The sequence below is a fragment of the Schistocerca piceifrons genome, chromosome 5 (assembly GCF_021461385.2).
Source record: "Schistocerca piceifrons isolate TAMUIC-IGC-003096 chromosome 5, iqSchPice1.1, whole genome shotgun sequence".
Classification (NCBI taxonomy): Eukaryota; Metazoa; Arthropoda; class Insecta; order Orthoptera; family Acrididae; genus Schistocerca; species Schistocerca piceifrons.
The window spans coordinates 118,282,170-118,302,638 of record NC_060142.1 but is presented as its reverse complement, the minus strand read 5'-3'; the positions used below and the strand labels follow the sequence as shown (position 1 = coordinate 118,302,638).

The following is a 20,469-nucleotide window of genomic DNA, read 5'->3' as shown; positions in this document are numbered from 1 at the left end:
GTGCATCCGTGCGTCGCTGCGGTCCGGTCCCAGGTCGACGGGCACGTGCACCTTCCGCCGACCACTGGCGACAACATTGATGTACTGTGGAGACCTCACGCCCCACGTGTTGAGCAATTCGGCGGTACGTCCACCCGGCCTCCCGCATTCCCACTATACGCCCTCGCTCAAAGTCCGTCAAATGCACATACGGTTCACGCCCACGCTGTCGCGGCATGCTACCAGTGTTAAAGACTGCGATGGAGCTCCGTATGCCACGGCAAACTGGCTGACACTGACGGCGGCGGTGCACAAATGCTGCGCAGCTAGCGCCATTCGACGGCCAACACCGCGGTTCCTGGTATGTCCGCTGTGCCGTGCGTGTGATCATTGCTTGTACAGCCCTCTCGCAGTGCCCGGAGCAAGTATGGTGGGTCTGACACACCGGTGTCAATGTGTTCTTTTTTTCCATTTCCAGGAGTGTATAATTGTATGACACGAAAAAATATTTTTGTTATTTTTTTATCCGTCTATTTGTCTATCCAACTTTCAGGCTCCTTTTCTCTGGAATAGACGGGCATATCAAGTACGAATTTATGGCACTTACTAAGATCTGTGGCACCTTGTCAGTGTAAAACTTTTAAGCTTCTAAGTTCGTTCAATCAAAAATTTTCAGCCCTTTATTTTACATGTTTTGATACCCGAAAATTCACTCATCAAAACCTACTGGGTAGTTCCTGTTGATTTAGAATCATAAAATTTGGCAGGAAGCAATATTTCACAGCACAAGTAGAGAGAAAAATCAGAAACTGTTAATTTCTAAGTGTACCACAAGAAAATTATATTTCTTTTGTCATTTGTTATACGACTTTAGACTTGAAATTGAAATATTCTCGAAAGTCTTGGAATCCCTGACACCGCCAGTATCAATTTCGATAACAGGGAAAAATTTTCAATAGCCTCGATTCCCAGGATGGATAAACCGTCTATGTTCATGCGGTAATTAAGTTTGTACAGTACTCACAGTGGGCTGGTCATACTCACATTGGCCAGCTTTTTTTTTTTTTTTTTTTTTTATCCACAGCCTTTAAATAAACATGATCCGTAGTAGGCTACTACTACAGACGAAGGTTTCCTTTATTAAAATCTTACATGGCTGGTTTTACTAGTTCACATTATTCACTCACAGAGTAATGAAAAAAGCGTGTAAAAACTTTTATTTTTCGTTTCTGACGTGCTCCACAGGCTCCAAATGGATAACAGAAGAGAATATGGTCTGTAGTAGCCCACAGTTCGGTTTATTCATCCACAGACTAACGAAAAACTTTGGAAAAGTTTGAAATAATATTTAAAGTTTTTTGGAAGTCTATAAGTGCTGTCATTCTCAAAAAGTGATTAAATATTGTTTAGGTAATACGAGCGCGCCGTGTTGTGACATACAGGGCAACTCGCGACATGGAGGGATAGCGGGCCACAGGGGGACCGTGCTGTTCTTACACAATGTACAGTGCTGCCACCTATTGTACTGACGTGAAACTACGTCTCTGAATGGAAGGCACGACAGCCATTTTGACGTGGTTCAGAGTGCGACTTGCAAGAGAACGGTTGCCGATCAAAACCATTGATTGTTAATGGTACACCCTTAAATGACATGTGCTATTAAACTACGTATTGGGCTCAATCTCCGGTAACCGACTGTCCCCAAGCCTCTACTCAGCAGTTTCCCCTTCCTCCGTCCTGTCACCCCCCCCCCTCCCCCCCCCCTTCCTCACAATTGATGTTCTATCTATCACCTTCAGCATGCGCTGCTCCCCGCCGTCTCCGACAAGCGTACATCACATGCCTAGCCTGTGTACCTGCCGTATTCCTTGCAGACAAACCGGTTGCCTCCGTCCCCGCCGTTGGCCATCCACCCCAATTCCTCTCCCTCGAGAATTTTGTACTATCCCCACCATGTCGTACCAGCTCTAACCAAGCGACCAGTGAAAAGTCAGACCTGGAAGGCCAATGAGAAAGCGCTATGTTTAAACCGTGCGCATGCTAACTGAGTTAATTTCCAGACTGAAACAGCTGATTTTTGTTGATCATCTAAGGCACTGCTGCTTCTTTGAAAATTTGCGTACTTATGTGTGAAAAATGAAGGAAGCATCAAAACCACATTTTGGTAAAGATCTTGAAGAAGAGCTAGGTCAACATGGTCTTGCTATGGAAGCCTTCTTTCTTTATGCTTACGAGCAATGACTTGTGGACGATGGCTATACAACTAGCAGAGAGAAATAACACTGAACAGCCTTTCAAAGACGAAACTGCTGGGAAAATGTGGCTAGTTCTTAAACTACACAAATCAGAAATTAATCTTACAGAAAACACACAGCAATTCTATAAGTTTCTGGAAGATGTTATAATATAACTTCTTTGCAACTATATTATGTTATCTCTAATTTAATATGTCTTCTCATCTTTCTTAATGCTAGTCTAATTATTTGTGCTTAGAATTCGGTTCTGGCAGCTATTTTTGAAACTAGCTAATCGTAAAGTTTTTAAAAATATTTCATAATAACTTTTCGTTCATTTGCTATTACTAAAATGTAAATGGCGCAAAACATTATAAAGTAAATACTGCACGCTTTCAAAACATTTTTACTCTTTTCTATTTGTTAAATAAAAATGAAACTGAGATCGGTTTTTAGGCACTTTCATCATTTACATGTCATTGCTCTCGTTCACTCGCAACAATTTGAGCTGTGGTCTTAGGATGCTGCCAAACCATACCTCTGTAAATCGCGACGTAGTCGAAAAAGACCGTCAAATATTTGTGACAAGTAAGAGTACAAATATCACAGCTGATCTCAGAATCCGTTACAAAAGCAGATAAAAAAAAAGCTCGATACAACGAGAAGTGTAACTGTGACCAGCAACGTAGCACTACAAAGTCCTTAACCACGTAGCCACAGTGCACTGTCTACAGAGGTATCAAAGTTATATTTAATTATAGGAATTCCTACCGATGGTGATATTTTTGTGATAAATCTTCAATGCACCAAAAATATATTTAGTAAGAAAACTAATATAAACCCACTCGCGGCCCGCTGGTAAAACCAGTGCCGATTGGCTTTCCAGTTTTGACTTTTGATTGGTCGCTTGGCTAGATCTGGGACGACTTGATGGGGATAGTGCAAAACTCCGTGTTGTGTCCATTCTCGCTTCCTCTCCCTGCCACCTGTTCCTTTCTCTCCTTCCACCGAACCCCCCCAAACAACCCCAACCACAGTGTAGCCACCTGCCAAAATGCAGCACTGGGACTATGCATCGAGATGGCACCATATATGGGCATAGGCACGTCTGTGTATGCATGTGTGTTCTCTGGGTGTATTTTACTCTAGTTCGAAAAAGGATTGCTCTGAAAGCTAGCAAGTTTTCTTTCTTTTGTGTGTGCCTATCGATGATTCAGTGCTTCTGCTTTCCGGTGAGAGATCTTTTAATCCAAAACTATTTTCACTCTACCAAAATTTTCCTGCAACACTTATACCTCTTAAATTACGTTACGCTCAATCTGTTTGATGATGAGGTGGTCCCATACTCCGAGGAGCGTAGGGGACAATGCGCGAAACCCGCAATGCTGTACTAGGCAAGGTCCTAGTGAAGGTGGCTTGCTATTGCCTTCCTCCAACCGTAATAGGGATCAATGATAATGATGAAGACGACAGAACCACACCCAGTCATCGCGAGGCACGAAAAATCCCTGACCCCGCCGGGAATCGAATCCGGGACCCCGTGCGCGGGAAGCGAGAACGCTGCCGCAAGACCACCAGCTGCGGCCTCACTCTGTTTAGCTGGCATTAAATATTTTTGTTACTTATAGGTGGCACATAAAAAGCTGTGGAATCGCCTGCTTGAAATTTTATTGACGTGTTCTCAACTCAGTTTTGAGTTGTTTCTGTAATTGAGTATCACAAGCCATTAGAAATAGGTCATATTTTTTTAATGATTCTCTGTTACGTTCCTCCTAGCACCTTAATAGCTTCTGGACAGTGTTGAGGCAGTTGGCTGAAGCACTGCGTAGTGTCGAAAACAACACCAACATATCATCCAATGTTATGGCTGCTCACCAATATTGAACGGGTCCTCAAGACAGGTCACGCAGCAGAAACAAGAATGGAAGGTTCTTTGTCAGCTAATACAGAAACCTATTGTAGACGAACTGGCAATATATTGTCTTACACCAACATTGTCCATAAGACATAGAACTGTCACACTATATTATGGGTGAGAGAAAAAATATAATGTGATTTAATGTGGATACTTGAACCGTCTTCTGCTAGTTAAATTTAACCCATTACTTGCCAAAATTTTATTATTTGATTTTTCAACATTTCTTCACTTTAAAGTGATGTCCTGAATGATAAACGTAAGAAAAAGCCGATTTGAAAAAACTCAGTATACTAGTGCAGAACCTGAAGACTGTCCCATTTTTGGGAACCTGATGAAATCAGCTGTCAAAACGTACAGTGTTATTGTCAACGCAGAAAACTATAAGAAATATTGTGAACAAAATAAAACTATTTGCAATATTAATGAATGTTTATTCAGTATGAGAAGAAACAAAACATTTGCCCTGTACATAACATTGCGTCCTCCGCATGATTTTGCTGTTTTTTCTTGCAGTACAGGTATGTACGAATCTTTTGTGTTTTACTTGGCACAATAAGTTGTCTCCGAGGCGGAGTGACACATCTGTTGTGCCCACCCATCCTCCCAATAGATCGCTGCCTTGTTGTCCTCTGCGTTTCGGTGTTGATATTGTTTGGCTTCTATTCTGCTTAGATCATCCAAAAGTGAGAGCTTCTCACTGAGGTTAACAATTTGGTAAATACACCATGTGTTTGCTACGCGTATATCAATCATATAGGCGAATAATGCCCATCAGCATTTCTTTGATATTATCCTCATCCTACAAAGTGCAATCTGCTTGTCCAGTAGATCAATGCCAACAATATGGGCATTGTATTTTTCAGTGAAATGCGGCATTTTCTTGCTGTGGGTTGTTTCCTGCTGATAGCTTGGCAGACATCTTTACAATTGGTTGGAAGAAAATTTATAATTTTTGTTGGTAACCATAGATTCTGCTTTGTTCTATAACAGTATTCACTAATTCCTCGAAAAATTTGTTTCGAGCATCGTATTTGCTAGGCATTCTGCAAGATAATTTTCATTGCACTTACCTGGTTCATTAGCGGTTACGTACATTGGTCCACATTTCTACTACTCAAGTTTTGTTTCTTGTTTTGACAGTGCTTCACTTTCCACTCTGTTGCATACGACTTTCTACACAGTAGCAAGGAGAGGTGGGCTATAGAGCGGTGCATCATACGAAAGCTGGACTGGAGCAGAGATGATTAGCGAACAAGATAACTCAGTAAACAGAAGATTAAGTTATAGTTCTCCAAAGGAGCGAAGACTTGTAACACCGAAAATACAAGATGCATAGCACCTGTTACCGATATATTTTTTTTTCTGAATTGTATCTAAATATTTGTAATTTAAATGCTTTCTTTTAAAAAGTAAGGACATGGCTTCACTGTGTGTGTAAATTTAGGTAGAAATCTGTTGATGTTTCATTCTATTTATCTGTGTCTTACTGTGAAACTTTTAAGCTCTGGGAAAAAGCCAAAGGAATTGTTATTTTCATCGACTAGCAACGATAATAGCACTGCTTGTGCGTTGTAAGATCTTTGGGTAGGGAGTTGTTGCGCGGAGCTCGCCGAGAGAGTGGGAGACGGGTTCCAGCGCTTGTAGTGTGCGGAAGTGTGGTGTTACCGCTCTTGCAGAAGAGAGTACCATTTTCGGCGACATCATGTACGCGCGCCGGCCAGATGTCTAGTAGCTAGAGTACGGACAGTGGACGGGCAGAAGAGGCTATATTAATTACGATTGCCCGTTCCTGTAATTAGCCGTGGCTCCACAAGATGCTACCGTCTTCAACAACAGCAGCAGTTCCAGCAACAGTTTCGTCGTCGGCTCCGAGTTTCGTCGTATGCACAGCACTGATGTAAGACTGGTCATTGGTAGAAAGTATTAACGGCTAACCCAGCAGCACAACTGAATGTGATCAGATTGATAAAATTTATTTAAATAATAATCAGTTAAACTCAGGGCGATTGTGTCCTCATTGCCCCCAGACGTTATTACCAAGCAGGATCCTTGTCCCTTTTGTTTCCTTATATGCTAACTCAGTGTTATAAGAAACAAAATGAATAGTTACAGCCAGTTTATTAATGAATAACTTCACTTTCAAGAATTTTGGCTTCAGTCAACTTTCAATTAACTGTTGTACAACAGAGGTTTCAGTATATGACTAAAGTAAAGCAATTTCATTTTTCGAGTTTGAGAATCAATCACTGGAAAAAATCCAAATCTAAAGGAATGCACAAATTAAGAGGGTAGAAGTTTTATTTATTTTACATATAGCTTGGAGCACATGGCTGTTTGGTTTGGTACGTATTCTAGTGTTTAATTCTGTTCATATCAGTAAAAAAGGCTCAGTTGTTCAGACAATAATATGAAATCCAATTTGCAAAATAAGTAATGGCAAAGTAAAAAGTGTTTTTTTCTAAATTTATTTGATGACGTTATGTTGAGGTCACTGAAAGTCATTGTTCTCGTAACGAAGTTCAATACTAACATCCAGTTTAATTACATATTTTCAAATCATTACTCGATCGCCTTTTTCAAAATTTATTGCCAAACATAACGTAAGAGTGACTTCTCAGTTTTCTTTATCATTACATACTCACTTAAAATTAGTCTCAAAAAACGTTACAACCTTCAGTTGCCATGTCAGTGTTTAATGGTTCAAATGGCTTTGAGCACTATGGGACTTAACATCTATGGTCATCAGTCCCCTAGAACGTAGAACTACTTAAACCTAACTAACCTAAGGACATCACACAACACCCAGTCATCACGAGGCAGTGAAGTCAGTGTTTAATAATACATGTTTTTCTTTCCCATCATCTTGTACAGGATTTTGGATGTAAATTGCACTAGTGGGCTGGCGACCGTTAGCTATTTCCTTTTAGTTCATTAGTGTAACTTTTGGATTCTTGATCAGTGGTACGCCTTTTCTGTCCAGTGTTGTTAGTCAGTGAATGCAAAAAAAAACTTTCATTTTCCAAATTATAGCCCTGTTCTGTTTAATTACTTTTTATTTTTAGTAGACGTCCCATCAGAAAGGTCGATTGTACACTTTCCTCCTACTTATCGGTATCACTTCTTCGGGAAAGATAGCCTTATCAATTAGAAAAAAATCCAATTAGGCGTACACGTGATCCACGATCATATTTTATATCACAAGTAGGATAGGCCGCTCAGTAAGAGGGACGTTACAGACTCATTACAAATAATGAAGCAAGAAAGAGAGTCCAGGTCTCAATGTGAAAAAGGGAGGGGCTGTCAGAACAAAAGCACAAGTGATGGCGTCAGAGGCATGACCGTGCGGCGACTGGATAGCTGCACGTAACGAAGTCGCGCCGAGCACAAGTGGGGTGAGTGGCTGTCACTGGCCAAGGCACATTGTGGCGACAGAGGGCGCTTAGAGTCCAGAGCCCCTGGAGACATAGCCCAGTGGACGTGTACCAATGGGTCTACCCGGTCCCACACGGCCGCTATGCGCTTCTGATGGAAACTTGCAATTCCATTGCCAACTTTGTTGCCTCTAGGGTGTGATCGATACGTGTTACCACACGTTCTATGTCTTAATGCTTTTCTTTGCTTAGCTTCTGAACATAAATAAGTAACATGAACTTCATCCTTGCTCTCAGTTCTGAAGCACCTGCTACGTCTTATACAACACAGTCATTGTTCAGTGCATTTTCTTCTATGACTTCTTCATCTTTTATTTCGTCTGCATTGGGTGGAATAATCAGCAATTCTAAGTCATCAGCTCCACCTTCACTCACATCATAGCTCTCCTGTTCTCATAGAACTTTTTAAATTGTAAGTCTGTGTGGTATTTCTCTTTCCTCTTTTTATCGTAAAATGTGAAAGGGAATATTTCACTATACAAATAAAATCTCATAAAATGTAAAGAAAGCAGAGCTCAACAATGAAAATAGTAAATTTTGTATACAAGACGTGCATACAGTAATATGTCACATCAACAAAGGAATGACAATCTAACACACCATTATCTCATTATTAGTATATACACTACTGGCCATTAAAATTGCTACACCAAGAAGGAATGCAGATGATAAACGGGTATCCATTGGACAAATATATTATACTAGAACTGACATGTGATTACATTTTCACGAAATTTGGGTGCATAGATCCTCAGAAATCAGTACCCAGAACAACCACCTCTGGCCGTAATAACAGCCTTGATACGCCTGGGCATTGAGTCAAACAGAGCTTGGATGGCGTGTACAGGTACAGCTGCTCATGCAGCTTCAACACGACACCACAGTTAATCAAGAGTAGTGACTGGCGTATTGCGACGAGCCAGCTGTTCGGCCACCATTGACCAGACGTTTTCAGTTGGTCAGGGGTCTGAAGAATGTGCTGGCCAGGGCAGCAATAGAACATTTTCTGTATCCAGAAAGGCCCGTACAGGACCTGCAACATGCAGTCGTGCATTATCCTGCTGAAATGTACGATTTCGCAGGGATCGAATGAAGGGTAGAGCCACGGGTCGTAACACATCTGAAAAGTAACCTTCACTGTTCAGAGTGCCGTCTGTGTGAACAAGAGGTGACCGAGATGTGTAACCAATGGCACCCCATACCATCACGCCGGGTGATACGCCAGTATGGCGATGACGAATACACGCTTCCAATGTGCGTTCACTGCGATGTCGCCAAACACGGATGCGACCATCATGCTGCTGTAAACAGAACCTGGATTCATCAGAAAAAATGACGTTTTGCCATTCGTGCACCCAGGTTCGTCGTTGAGTACACCATCGCAGGCGCTCCTGTCTGTGATGCAGCGTCAACGGTAACCGTAGCCATGATCTCCAAGCTGATAGTCCATGCTGCTGGAAACGTCGTCGAACTGTCGTGAAGGTCGTTGTTGTCTTGCAAACGTCCCCATCTGTTGACTCAGGGATTGAGACGTGGCTGCACGATCCGTTACAGCCATGCGGATAAGATGCCTGTCATCTCGACTGCTAGTGATACGAGGCCGTTGGGATCCAGCACGGCGTTCCGTATTACCTTCTTGAACCCACCGATTCCATATTATGCTAACAGTCATTGGATCTCGACCAACGCGAGCAGCAATGTCGCGATACGATAAACCGAAATGCGATAGGCTTATATCCGACCTTTATCAAAGTCGGAAACGTGATGGTACGCATTTCTCCGCCTTAAGAGGCATCACGACAACGTTTCTACGGGCAACGTCTGTTAAATGCTGTTTGTGTATGAGAAATCGGTTGGAAACTTTCCTCATGTCAGAACGTTGTAGGAAAAAAGGCGCCAACCTCGTGTGAATGATCTGAAAAGCTAATCATTTGCATATCACAGCATCTTCTTCCTGACGGTTAATTTTCGCGTCTGTAGCACGTCATCTTCGTAGTGTAGCAATTTTAATGGTCAGTATTGTATGAAATAAATTCCTTACACTTCCTTCAGGAATGTTACATGGACATCCGCATGTTCGTAACAAACATGCCCATGCAAGTAAGTCACAATCCAATGTCTTACAGAAACTACCAGCAGACATACAATGCAACCAAGTCCAAAAATGTCCAAATATGTGTGAAATGGGACTTAACTGCTAAGGTCATCAGTCCCTAAGCTTACACACTAATTAACCTAAATTATCGTAAGGACACCCATGCCCGAGGGAGGACTCGAACCTCCGCCGGTACCAGCCGCACAGTTGAAAACTTATTTATTTCATAAAAATAATATATTCTATAATATAAATTAAAACATTAAAACAACAACATAAATAAATATACATTTCTAAGCTAATCAGTATAAGTCCACTGACTGGATGCTTAAGATAGTGAAAAAGTATGTACCTAATTTTGTCACTGCATGTGTATTTCTAGACACACTGTTTTTGTGTTCATTTCAGGTTGCACATATGCAAAACATGAGGTCACAGTGACAGTTTATAGTAGAGCTTATAGGGTTAAATGCATTATCTGGATTTGTAAAGGTAGTATCTAAAACTGAAATAGATGGCTTAGCGCACTGTTCAACGCAGGTGCAGTCTGTATTTCACTCTGTCTTTACACACCAGTATTTTACTTCCAATGACATTTTTGGTATCTGAGGCTTCACATTTTATAAGTCACCAAAGAATATTTCATGTATGCAGAGTTCGCTTGCAAAATTCAAAATAAGTAAGCAATGTGTTATTCCCACGTAACATGCAGACAGGTCCTCGTTCCATCACAGTTCTTTGTTCACGATGATGCTGATGTCTGTTTCTTTCTGTGAACCTGTTAGATTGTGTAATTGTACAGGATTCATCTCGCTTCTTAACAAATACATACAGCTTTATTACAAAACCAAAGTGAAATTACTAGGTAACAATGATAACTGAAATTGTTGTACGTATCACATTTTAGATGTACTTTAAGAATTTTGATATCCACAGAAGTAAAAAGATTTTCCAGTGATATTTGAATGTGTGATAGGAACAGAACTTTTTCTACAGAACGGTTGTTACTTCTAAGAGGCATATCATCCCCCTCTCTCTCTCTAGTTTGTGTATATGATCAACTTCTAGGTCACAGATGTGGCACTGCTGTCTATTGACACCCTCTTCCTAACTTTCCCTTCTTCTTGTTGCTCTTCCAGATTTTCAGCTATAGGCACAATCATTATTGATGGCCTAGCACTCTTACTCCAAGATTCTGGACGTGGTACCTCTTCACTTTCAGCTATTGACATAATCATTATTGAAGGCCGTGCACTCTTACTCCAGGTTTCTGGAGGTGTTGTGTCCATCTTCTTCAGAAGGTGTGGGCCAGAGACGATGATGCTGATGGCACACAGTGGTGCCGCAATTATGATGGACAGCACGCACAAGAGCTCAGTTAACTTCCCGTAGCGAACTTCCTCTTCTGAGCCTCCGGGACCCTTTGCCTTGAGAAGTGCTTGTGAACACAGAGCGGCCTGTGGAAGCAAATAAAAATCATATTCAACTTTAATCTTTTTAAAACAAGCAGAAAAAATAATGCCATGATCTACACTGAACAAAATGAGTGGATTTATCAATTAACGAAAATGAGGCTTGACAATACCTCAACTGCAGTGAAATGATACAGGGTGTTTCAAAAATAACCGGTATATTTGAAACGGCAATAAAAACTAAACGAGCAGCGATGGAAATACACCGTTTGTTGCAATATGCTTGGGACAACTATGCTTGGGACAACAGTACATTTTCAGGCAGACAAACTTTCGAAATTACAGTAGTTACAATTTTCAACAACAGATGGCGCTGCGGTCTGGGAAACACTATAGTACGATATTTTCCACATATCCACCATGCGTAGCAATAATATGGCGTAGTCTCTGAATGAAATTACCCGAAACCTTTGACAACGTGTCTGGCGGAATGGCTTCACATGCAGATGCGATGTACTGCTTCAGCTGTTCAATTGTTTCTGGATTCTGGCGGTACACCTGGTCTTTCAAGTGTCCCCACAGAAAGAAGTCACAGGGGTTCATGTCTGGCGAATAGGGAGGCCAATCCACGCCGCCTCCTGTATGTTTCGGATAGCCCAAAGCAATCACACGATCATCGAAATATTCATTCCGAAAATTAAAGACGTCGGCCGTGCGATGTGGCCGGGCACCATCTTGCATAAACCACGAGGTGTTCGCAGTGTCGTCTAAGGCAGTTTGTACCGCCACAAATTCACGAAGAATGTCCAGATAGCGTGATGCAGTAATCGTTTCGGATCTCAAAAATGGGCCACTGATTCCTTTGGAAGAAATGGCGGTCCAGACCAGTACTTTTTGAGGATGCAGGGACGATGGGACTGCAACATGGGGCTTTTCGGTTCCCCATATGCGCCAGTTCTGTTTATTGACGAAGCCGTCCAGGTAAAAATAAGCTTCGTCAGTAAACCAAATGCTGCCCACATGCATACCGCCGTCATCAATCCTGTGCACTATATCGTTAGCGAATGTCTCTCGTGCAGCAATGGTAGCGGCGCTGAGGGGTTGCCGCGTTTGAATTTTGTATGGATAGAGGTGTAAACACTGGCGCATGAGACGATACGTGGACGTTGGCGTCATTTGGACCGCAGCTGCAACACGGCGAACGGAAACCCGAGGCCGCTGTTGGATCACCTGCTGCACTAGCTGCGCGTTGCCCTCTGTGGTTGCCGTACGCGGTCGCCCTACCTTTCCAGCACGTTCATCCGTCACGTTCCCAGTCCGTTGAAATTTTTCAAACAGATCCTTTATTGTATCGCTTTTCGGTCCTTTCGTTACATTAAACCTCCGTTGAAAACTTCGTCTTGTTGCAACAACACTGTGTTCTAGGCGGTGGAATTCTAACACCAGAAAAATCCTCTGTTCTAAGGAATAAACTATGTTGTCTACAGCACGCTTGCACGTTGTGAACAGCACACGCTTACAGCAGAAAGACGATGTACAGAATGGCGCACCCACAGACTGCGTTGTCTTCTATATCTTTCACATCACGTGCAGCGCCATCTGTTGTTGAAAATTGTAACTACTGTAATTTCGAAAGTTTGTCCGCCTGAAAATGTACTGTTGTCCCAAGCATATTGCAACAAACGGTGTATTTCTATCGCTGCTCGTTTAGTTTTTATTGCCGTTTCAAATATACCGGTCATTTTTGAAACACCCTGTAGATACTCCACAGGCACATTCACAGGCAACAAATTGATAAAAACTTTCAGGTCTCAATTCGTTCACTATGCATATGGAATTGCGATCGAGTAAGGCAGAACGGATAACACTCCATTGCAATTTCTGAAATCGAAGGCGAAGTGGCAACCAAGGGACTGTTCAAGTTGGTGTGTAGACTCTGCGGGACTGGAGCCGTACAGGGGTTGGACAAAAATACAGAAGCACCAAAAACACAAAGGATTAGCACATCTAATACAATGTAGGCATTCAGAACAACCGGCTAATGTGGCCGAGCGGTTGTTGGCGCTTCAGTCCCGAACCACGCGGCTGCTACGGTCGCAGGCAGGCGTGAATGTGTGTGCTGTCCTTAGGTTAGTTAGGTTTAAGTAGTTCTAACTCTACGCGACTGATGACCTCAGATGCTAAGTTCCATAGTGCTTAGAGCCATTTGAACCATTCAAAACAGTTTTTTGTCGTCCGAGAATGGATAAATACCTGTCCTGTGCAGTTTTCAAGGGAATCTTATACCATTCTTCCTGCAAAAGATTAGCTGGTTCAGTAACGATGCTGGAGGTAGAAAGTGATCATGCACCGTTCCCTCCAAGGTAGACCCCAGAGGTTTGATAACATTGAGACCTGGCGAGCGTGGTGGCCGGGAGAGATGCAAAAATTCATTCTCGTGGTCACTCACGAAATCGGTCCTCGATAATGAGTTGGGTGAACTGGGGTGTTGTCGTCTTGGAAGAGAACATCATAAATTTGGAACAAACATTGTACCATGGGATGGACCTGATCAGCGAAAATCGTCACATAATCTACGGCAGTAGACCTAGAAGAGTAAACAAGGGATTCGTGGAATACCATGATATCACTGCCCTAATCATCACCGAACGCCCGCCATGTATCACTCTTGAGATGTAATCTCAGCCAGATGTTGGAAACAATATGAAACAAGACTCATTCGACTAAACGTCATTCTTCCATTGCTCCCTAGTCCACGTTTTATTACTTCAGCACTACTTTTTACTGTTCCTGGCATCACTGATGAGCAGTTTTGGATTTCCAGCTCGCCCTCCAATTCCCAACCTATGGAGCTCCCTTCGCATTGTTTTGGTGCTGAAAGTGTTCGGGAGAGTGACATTCAGTTCTGCAGTGACTTTTCCGGCTGTCGTCCTCTTATTTTTTGTCATAATCCTCTTCAATGACCTCCTTCACGATCACCCAACATACAATTTAGTTCGCATTGAGACTTAGTGCATGATGTTTATCCGCCTTCCCTGCATGCGATATAAATCTTTGATACTGTGCCTCTTGAAACATCAAACCCTTCGGCTGCTGTTGTTACGGAAGCACCCGGCATAAGAGTAGAAACGATTTCCCCACGTTCAAATTCACTTAGCCCCAACATAACGCACTCACAGCTTCACAAAACAATATTCCGACAACGATTGACTCTTGCAATGTATTGAGGATAAAACACAGGTGTTCATTCGCGGTCAAAAACAACAACACCTGTAGGCTTCGCTAAGATCTGCATTTATTGCAGTCATTCGTTTCTCACGCTGTTTCCATATTTTTGTGCAACTCCCGTACCATCAGTCTTTCGGAAAAATATCATCCACACAATCCCGAAGACAGCAAGGGCATATGAGTGTGAGAACTATCGCGCAATGAACTTGACTGCTCATGCATCCAACCTGTTCAAAAAAAAATGCAGAAAAATGTAAAAGAAAATTAAGGGTCTGATAGATGATCATCAATTTTCAATAAAAATAATACCAATCACCGTTATATAGGTTTATTTCTAGGCAACCAGTTTCGACGTTACACTACGTCATCTTCAGGCCAAAACTGCTCCAATCCAGTAACCTTCGTGTTACAAATATAGCAGTGCCTTTAACTGGTCTCGTAATAGGTATTACGGGTATACGTGTTCGTTGGACAATAGTCAGCAACCCACTGCTATATTTGCAACACGAAGGTTACTGAATTGGAGCAGTTTTGGCTTGAAGATGACGTAGTGTAACGTCGAAACTGGTTGGCTAGAAATAAACCTATATAACGGCGACTGGTATTGATTTTATTGAACAGTGAACAGCCATAGTCCTATGCTCCACCAGAAGATGGAGTTACGACCATCAGTTTGGTTTTTGAGATGGTAAGGACACCGGAGAAGCAGTTCCGACGTTGCGATTAAGAATGGAAAACTTGCGCAAAAAATCAAGACCTGTTCGTAGGACTTGCTGACCTGTAAAAAGCATTCAATAATGTAAAATTGTGCAGGATGTCTGAAATGCTGAGAGAACAGGAATAACCGACTGGGAAAGACGGATAATATTTAATGTCTACAAGAACCAAGTGGGAACAGTAAGAAAAGTAGACCAAGAACGAAGTGCTCGGATTCAGGAGGGCCTAAGACAGAGATGCAGTCCGTAATGTTCAGGCTGTACACCGAAAAAGCAACTGCAGAAAGAAAAGAAGATTCAAGAGTGGGGTAAGATTCAGGGTCAGAAGAAGTCAAGATACGATTTACAGATGATATTACTGTCCTCATTGAGAGTGAAGAGTCACAGGATATGCTGAGTCGACGGAACAGTCTACTGACAATAGAATTTCTATTGAAGGGTTTTGTGGATTTAAACACTCCATTTCTAACATCGTTAACGTACTGTGTTTCATGTAACTTTTGCTGCCAGTACTCACCCAAAATTAGTTTTGGTAATATACATACCTGACCAGCAGCCTTCGCCATCCAGGACAAAGAGACAAAAATTTTTTCCTTGAGGTTTAGTTTACTGCCAATTCCCAAGAGCATTGTTGCCAGTATTCGTACCTAAAAAAAAGAGAGAAATACTTTTTAAACCGAATGTCATTTGTTTCTGGTCGACTTTCACGAACTCATTCCGAAACAAAACTAAATTTATTAATGCAGTCATATATCATAACACTTTACATAAAAAGCTAAGACTCATTCAATCCGAATTTTTATAATGAACCTGTTGCATCATCGTACTGCTATAGACACTCCAGAACACTTGAATTACTAGTTCCTACCTCCATCTAAGAATTTACACTTTCCATAACATGAAGTATTTTCACACACAGTTTAAAAATGTAAAGCAAAAATTTCAGAGATGCTGACATCAATCAAATATTAATTTTGTTACGGTTTCCATGGACATACAGAAAAATGGGCACAGTGGCTGTTAAGCTAGATAATTTTAGCCACACACTGGATCAAATAGAATGAATGTACGAGGGTGAGTCAAATGAAAACCATAAATTTGTAATAACAAATCGAAATTCCACCCTGTTGTCCTGTAAGTTGGTTAGCGTGCTACAAAGAGCGTGCAGAATGGCCTGTAGGTGGCAGCATAGTGCAGATGCACACGTACCGTCGCAGTATCAGTATAAAGATGGCTGCCCCACTTCCGACTTGCACCAGGGAAGAACAGCGTTCTCTTAATCGGTTTTTGCGTAGTGAAGGTGTGAAACCTATTGAAATTCATCGACGAATGAAGGTTCAGTATGGTGATGCATGTTTGTCACAGCAGCAAGTCTACGAATGGAGTAGGAATTTCGCAAATGGTGTAACTGCAGTGGACGATGCACCTCGTCCAGGTCAGACACAACGAGTTGTGACTCCACAGAACATTGCAGCAGTTGAAGCCATAGTGAAGGAAAACCGCCGAGTGACACTGAATGACATTGCAGCATGTTTACAAATTAGTCATGGGTTAGCAAACCACATTGTGCATGATGTGCTCCTGTTTCACGAAGTGTTTGCAAGATGGGTGCCACGGCAGCTGACTCTAGAAATGAGAGAACGATGTGTTGATGCTTGTGAAAAACTTCTTCTGCAGTTTGAACGAGGTGATGACTTCCTTGCAAGAATCGTTACTGGGGACGAAACCTGGGTTCACTTCCACCAACCGGAAACGAAGAGAGCGACCAAGGAATGGCGCCATTCCTCGTAACGAAAACCAAAGAAGTTTCAAACAGAACCATCAGTAAGGAAGGTTGTGCTGACTCTCTTTTTGGACGAAAAAGGCGTCATTTTGGAGCATTATATGCCTAGAGGGACCACTGTCACCAGTGCATGATACACAGGTCTCCTAAAAAATCATCTACGGCCTCCAATTAAATCAAGGAGACGTGGATTGCTGTCACAGGCGTCCTTTTGCAACAGGACAATGCAAGGCCCCACACTGCCTGTACAATAGTTGCAACAATCACAGACCTGTATTTTGAGTGTCTTCCTCATCTACCATACTCACCAAATCTTGCCCCAAATGATTTCCATATGTCTGGACCACTCAAAGACGCAATGGGAGGAAAGAACTTCCGTTCTGATAAAGAGGTACGCCACGCGGTGCATGAGTGCTTGTGCGGACAACCAAAAGAATTTTTTTCTAAAGGAATTTATGCACTTTGTAAGCGCTGGAGGACTTGCATTGAGCGTGGGGGAGATTATGTCGACAAGCGATACAGCTTTGTACCACTTATGCACAATAAAAAATATTTTAAAAAAATATTGAAGGTTTTCATTTGACTCACCCTCGTACAAGAAGAAAATATGTATTACCAATAGATTCCTTACCGAGACTTCTTTGTTTCATGTGTGTGTCTATTTCCAAGTTAGTGCTTGTATTTTTTCCTAGTAGTTACTGTGACTTTCACCTAAATGCAGCTGGCCGAAGTGGCCGTGCGGTTAAAGGCGCTGCAGTCTGGAACCGCAAGACCGCTACGGTCGCAGGTTCGAATCCTGCCTCGGGCATGGATGTTTGTGATGTCCTTAGGTTAGTTAGGTTTAACTAGTTCTAAGTTCTGGGGGACTAATGACCTCAGCAGTTGAGTCCCATAGTGCTCAGAGCCATTTGAACCAGCCAACCTAAATGCAGAAGCTACAAGAATATCTTTAGGACATTCAGTGAATTTTCACAAGACATGTACTGGGTGATTATAATGAAAGTGTAACTACTCATGGAGGTCCATTGTCGGCTGTCATTCTCATACAGCAGCTTTTCTTTTTGTTTATTGGTTTTCAATTCCCCCGCACCCCAAAGAGGGTAGCAGCGTAATATGCTGCTCTACAGCCTACAGAAAAGTTAAAAAAGACAATGAGAAAACGCTGGCATTGTAAAAAAACTGTAAAATGGTGGTAAGTTGTGGGATTTAAACTATAACAACACTGCAGTGATGGTGACGATGCGGATGAAGAAGTAAACAGGCACAATTAAAAAACATGGCGACAGTCTGGTTCCGTTCGCCCAAGATATAAAACACAACTAGTGACAGTATAGCGGCTGTTCACAACACTGACAGGGTATGCCCAACACTGAACACACACTTATAACAGCACTATACAGGTGATACAGCGGCAGATGGGGGGGTGGGGTGGGGGGGGGGCAGGCAGGGGGAGGACCCGGACCTATGATGGGGAAGGAGAGGAAAAGAAAAGGGGGCGCCGATGGTGGAAGGGGACATAGAAAAGGGGGGGCTGGGGAGACACGAGAAGGAGTGGGAAAGGCAGTGGAGGGGAGAGCAGAAAGGACTCAGGAGCGAGAAGGGAGACAGAGAGAGGGTACACGGGGAAAAATCAGGATGGAAGGGGGGGAAGAGGGAGTTTGGGGAAAGCACAGAGGAAAAGAGTGGGAGGTGAGGATCAGATGTGATAGGAGGGATGAATGGAGGGAGAGAGGGCATCATCCAGGAGAGGGAGTTGACAGAAGCCACCTTGGGAAAGGAGATGAAGGGTGTAGAGATGGAGGGTAGGGGGGACACAACAGTGAAGGCGCGGCAGAGGGCGTGGGTTGGAGAGGAGAGGAGCAACCAAGGGGTGAGGGGGATCAAGGTGGGGGGAAGTGTAGAGTATATGGATATGTTCGAGGAATAGGAACAGGTGGGGGAAAGGAATCTGGTCGTAGAGGATCCACGTGGGGGTGGGGAGGCGTATACGGAAGGCGAGGCGGAGTGCATGGTGCTTGAGGTTCTGGAGGGACTTATAGTATTTGGGGGGGGGGGAAGGAGATATCCAGGTGGGACTGGCATAACAGAGGAATACAGCAGCGAAACGTGGTACATATTGTAATGCAGAACCGATTTATACTGGAAAAGATTATTTCCAGTTTTGGCCATCAGATGCAAACCCGGCGCTCCGAATGCAAGAAAGCCATATAGAAATATTTTGATACGTAATGGATTACAAATGGAACATGGGCAAAAAAGTTCGAACAAGTGAGAAACGCATAATGATGACTTTTTAACCGCCACTTACATAATTTGTTCAGTATGAGCGCTGTAGACGTCAACGAGATGCCCTACAGCACCAGATTCTTAGCTGGTGCCCAAAGGTGGAACTAATTTGTTTTCAGCGTAGATTGGTTTCGCATTAACGCATTAGCGTGTCTGCCGTATGATAATTACAGCCGACACTGGACCCTTATGAGCAGCTGCACTTTAATTACAACCACGGGGCCCAGTGCTTATCACAATATGACATAGTCCATAGCTGTACTCGATTCAGTTAATGGAATTACTGGAACACAGTAATTAGATTACAATAAAGAGACCACAACTTCAAGTGGAAGAAATACACACTAGACTTAATGAAGCTCTCTAGTTAAATTACATTTACACTGCACAGTACTGCAGATCACAGACGCTAGCAAGAGGGTATGGGACAGAGGAATGAGGGTAAGTGGGCGAGGGACACTTGCCGCATTCTGGAACATCGGGGTACCAATAACTCCTCCACATCAGATTCTTTAATAAGTCGAAGTCCCCTGCACAGAATAAATTCAGACACTATATGAGTGCGGTCTTGATAATTTCCACCTCATTATAAGGAAAGTTGGTTTTTCAAATATCTGAATGTTTATGACGTCATGTATCCTGACCTATGTGGCGCACAATTATATAACTTTCAGGTACACTTAGTAGTACATTACTGGCCATTAAAATTGCTAAACCACAAAGACGACGTGCTGCCGACGCGAAATTTAACCGACAGGAAGGAGATGCTGTGATATGCAAATGATTCGTTTTTCAGAGCATTCACACAAGGTTGGCGCCGGTGGTGACACCTACGACGTACTGGCATGAGGAAAGTTTCCAACCGATTTCTCATATACAAACAGCAGTTGACCAGCATTGCCTGGTGAAACGTTGTTGTGATGCCTCATGTCAGGAGGAAAAATGCGTACCGTCACGTTTCCGGCTTTGATAAAGGTGGGATTGTAGCCTATCGCGATTGCGGTTAATCGTATCGCGACATTGCTCCTCGCGTTGGTCGAGATCCAATGACTGTTAGCATTATATGGAATCGGTGGGTTCAAGAGGGTAATACGGAACGCCGTGCTGGATCCCAACGGCCTCGTATCACTAGCAGTCGAGATGACAGGCATCTTATCCGCATGGCTGTAGCGGATCGTGCAGCCACATCTCGATCCCTGAGTCAACGGATGGGGACGTTTGCAAGACAACAACCATCTGCACGAACAGTTGGACGACGTTTGCAGCAGCATGGACTATCAGCTCGGAGACCACGGTTGCGGTTACCCTTGACGCTGCATCACAGACAGGAGCGCCTGCGATGGTGTACTCAACGACGAACCTGGGTGCACGAATGACAAGACGTCAT

At 42.9% G+C, this 20,469-nt stretch overlaps 1 protein-coding gene across 1 annotated transcript in view; it reads right to left on the bottom strand.

Annotated features, from left to right (window-relative positions):
* Positions 1-10,721: 10,721 nt before the first annotated feature.
* Positions 10,722-20,469, bottom strand: part of LOC124798783 (sodium/hydrogen exchanger 9B2-like) — a 139,994-nt gene continuing 130,246 nt past the window's right edge. The window contains exons 11-12 of the mRNA XM_047262313.1: positions 15,559-15,660; positions 10,722-11,114 (exon numbers count right to left, since the gene is read on the bottom strand). Of these exons, the coding sequence (XP_047118269.1) occupies positions 10,722-11,114; positions 15,559-15,660 (495 nt within the window). The remainder of the gene's footprint in view (positions 11,115-15,558; positions 15,661-20,469) is intronic.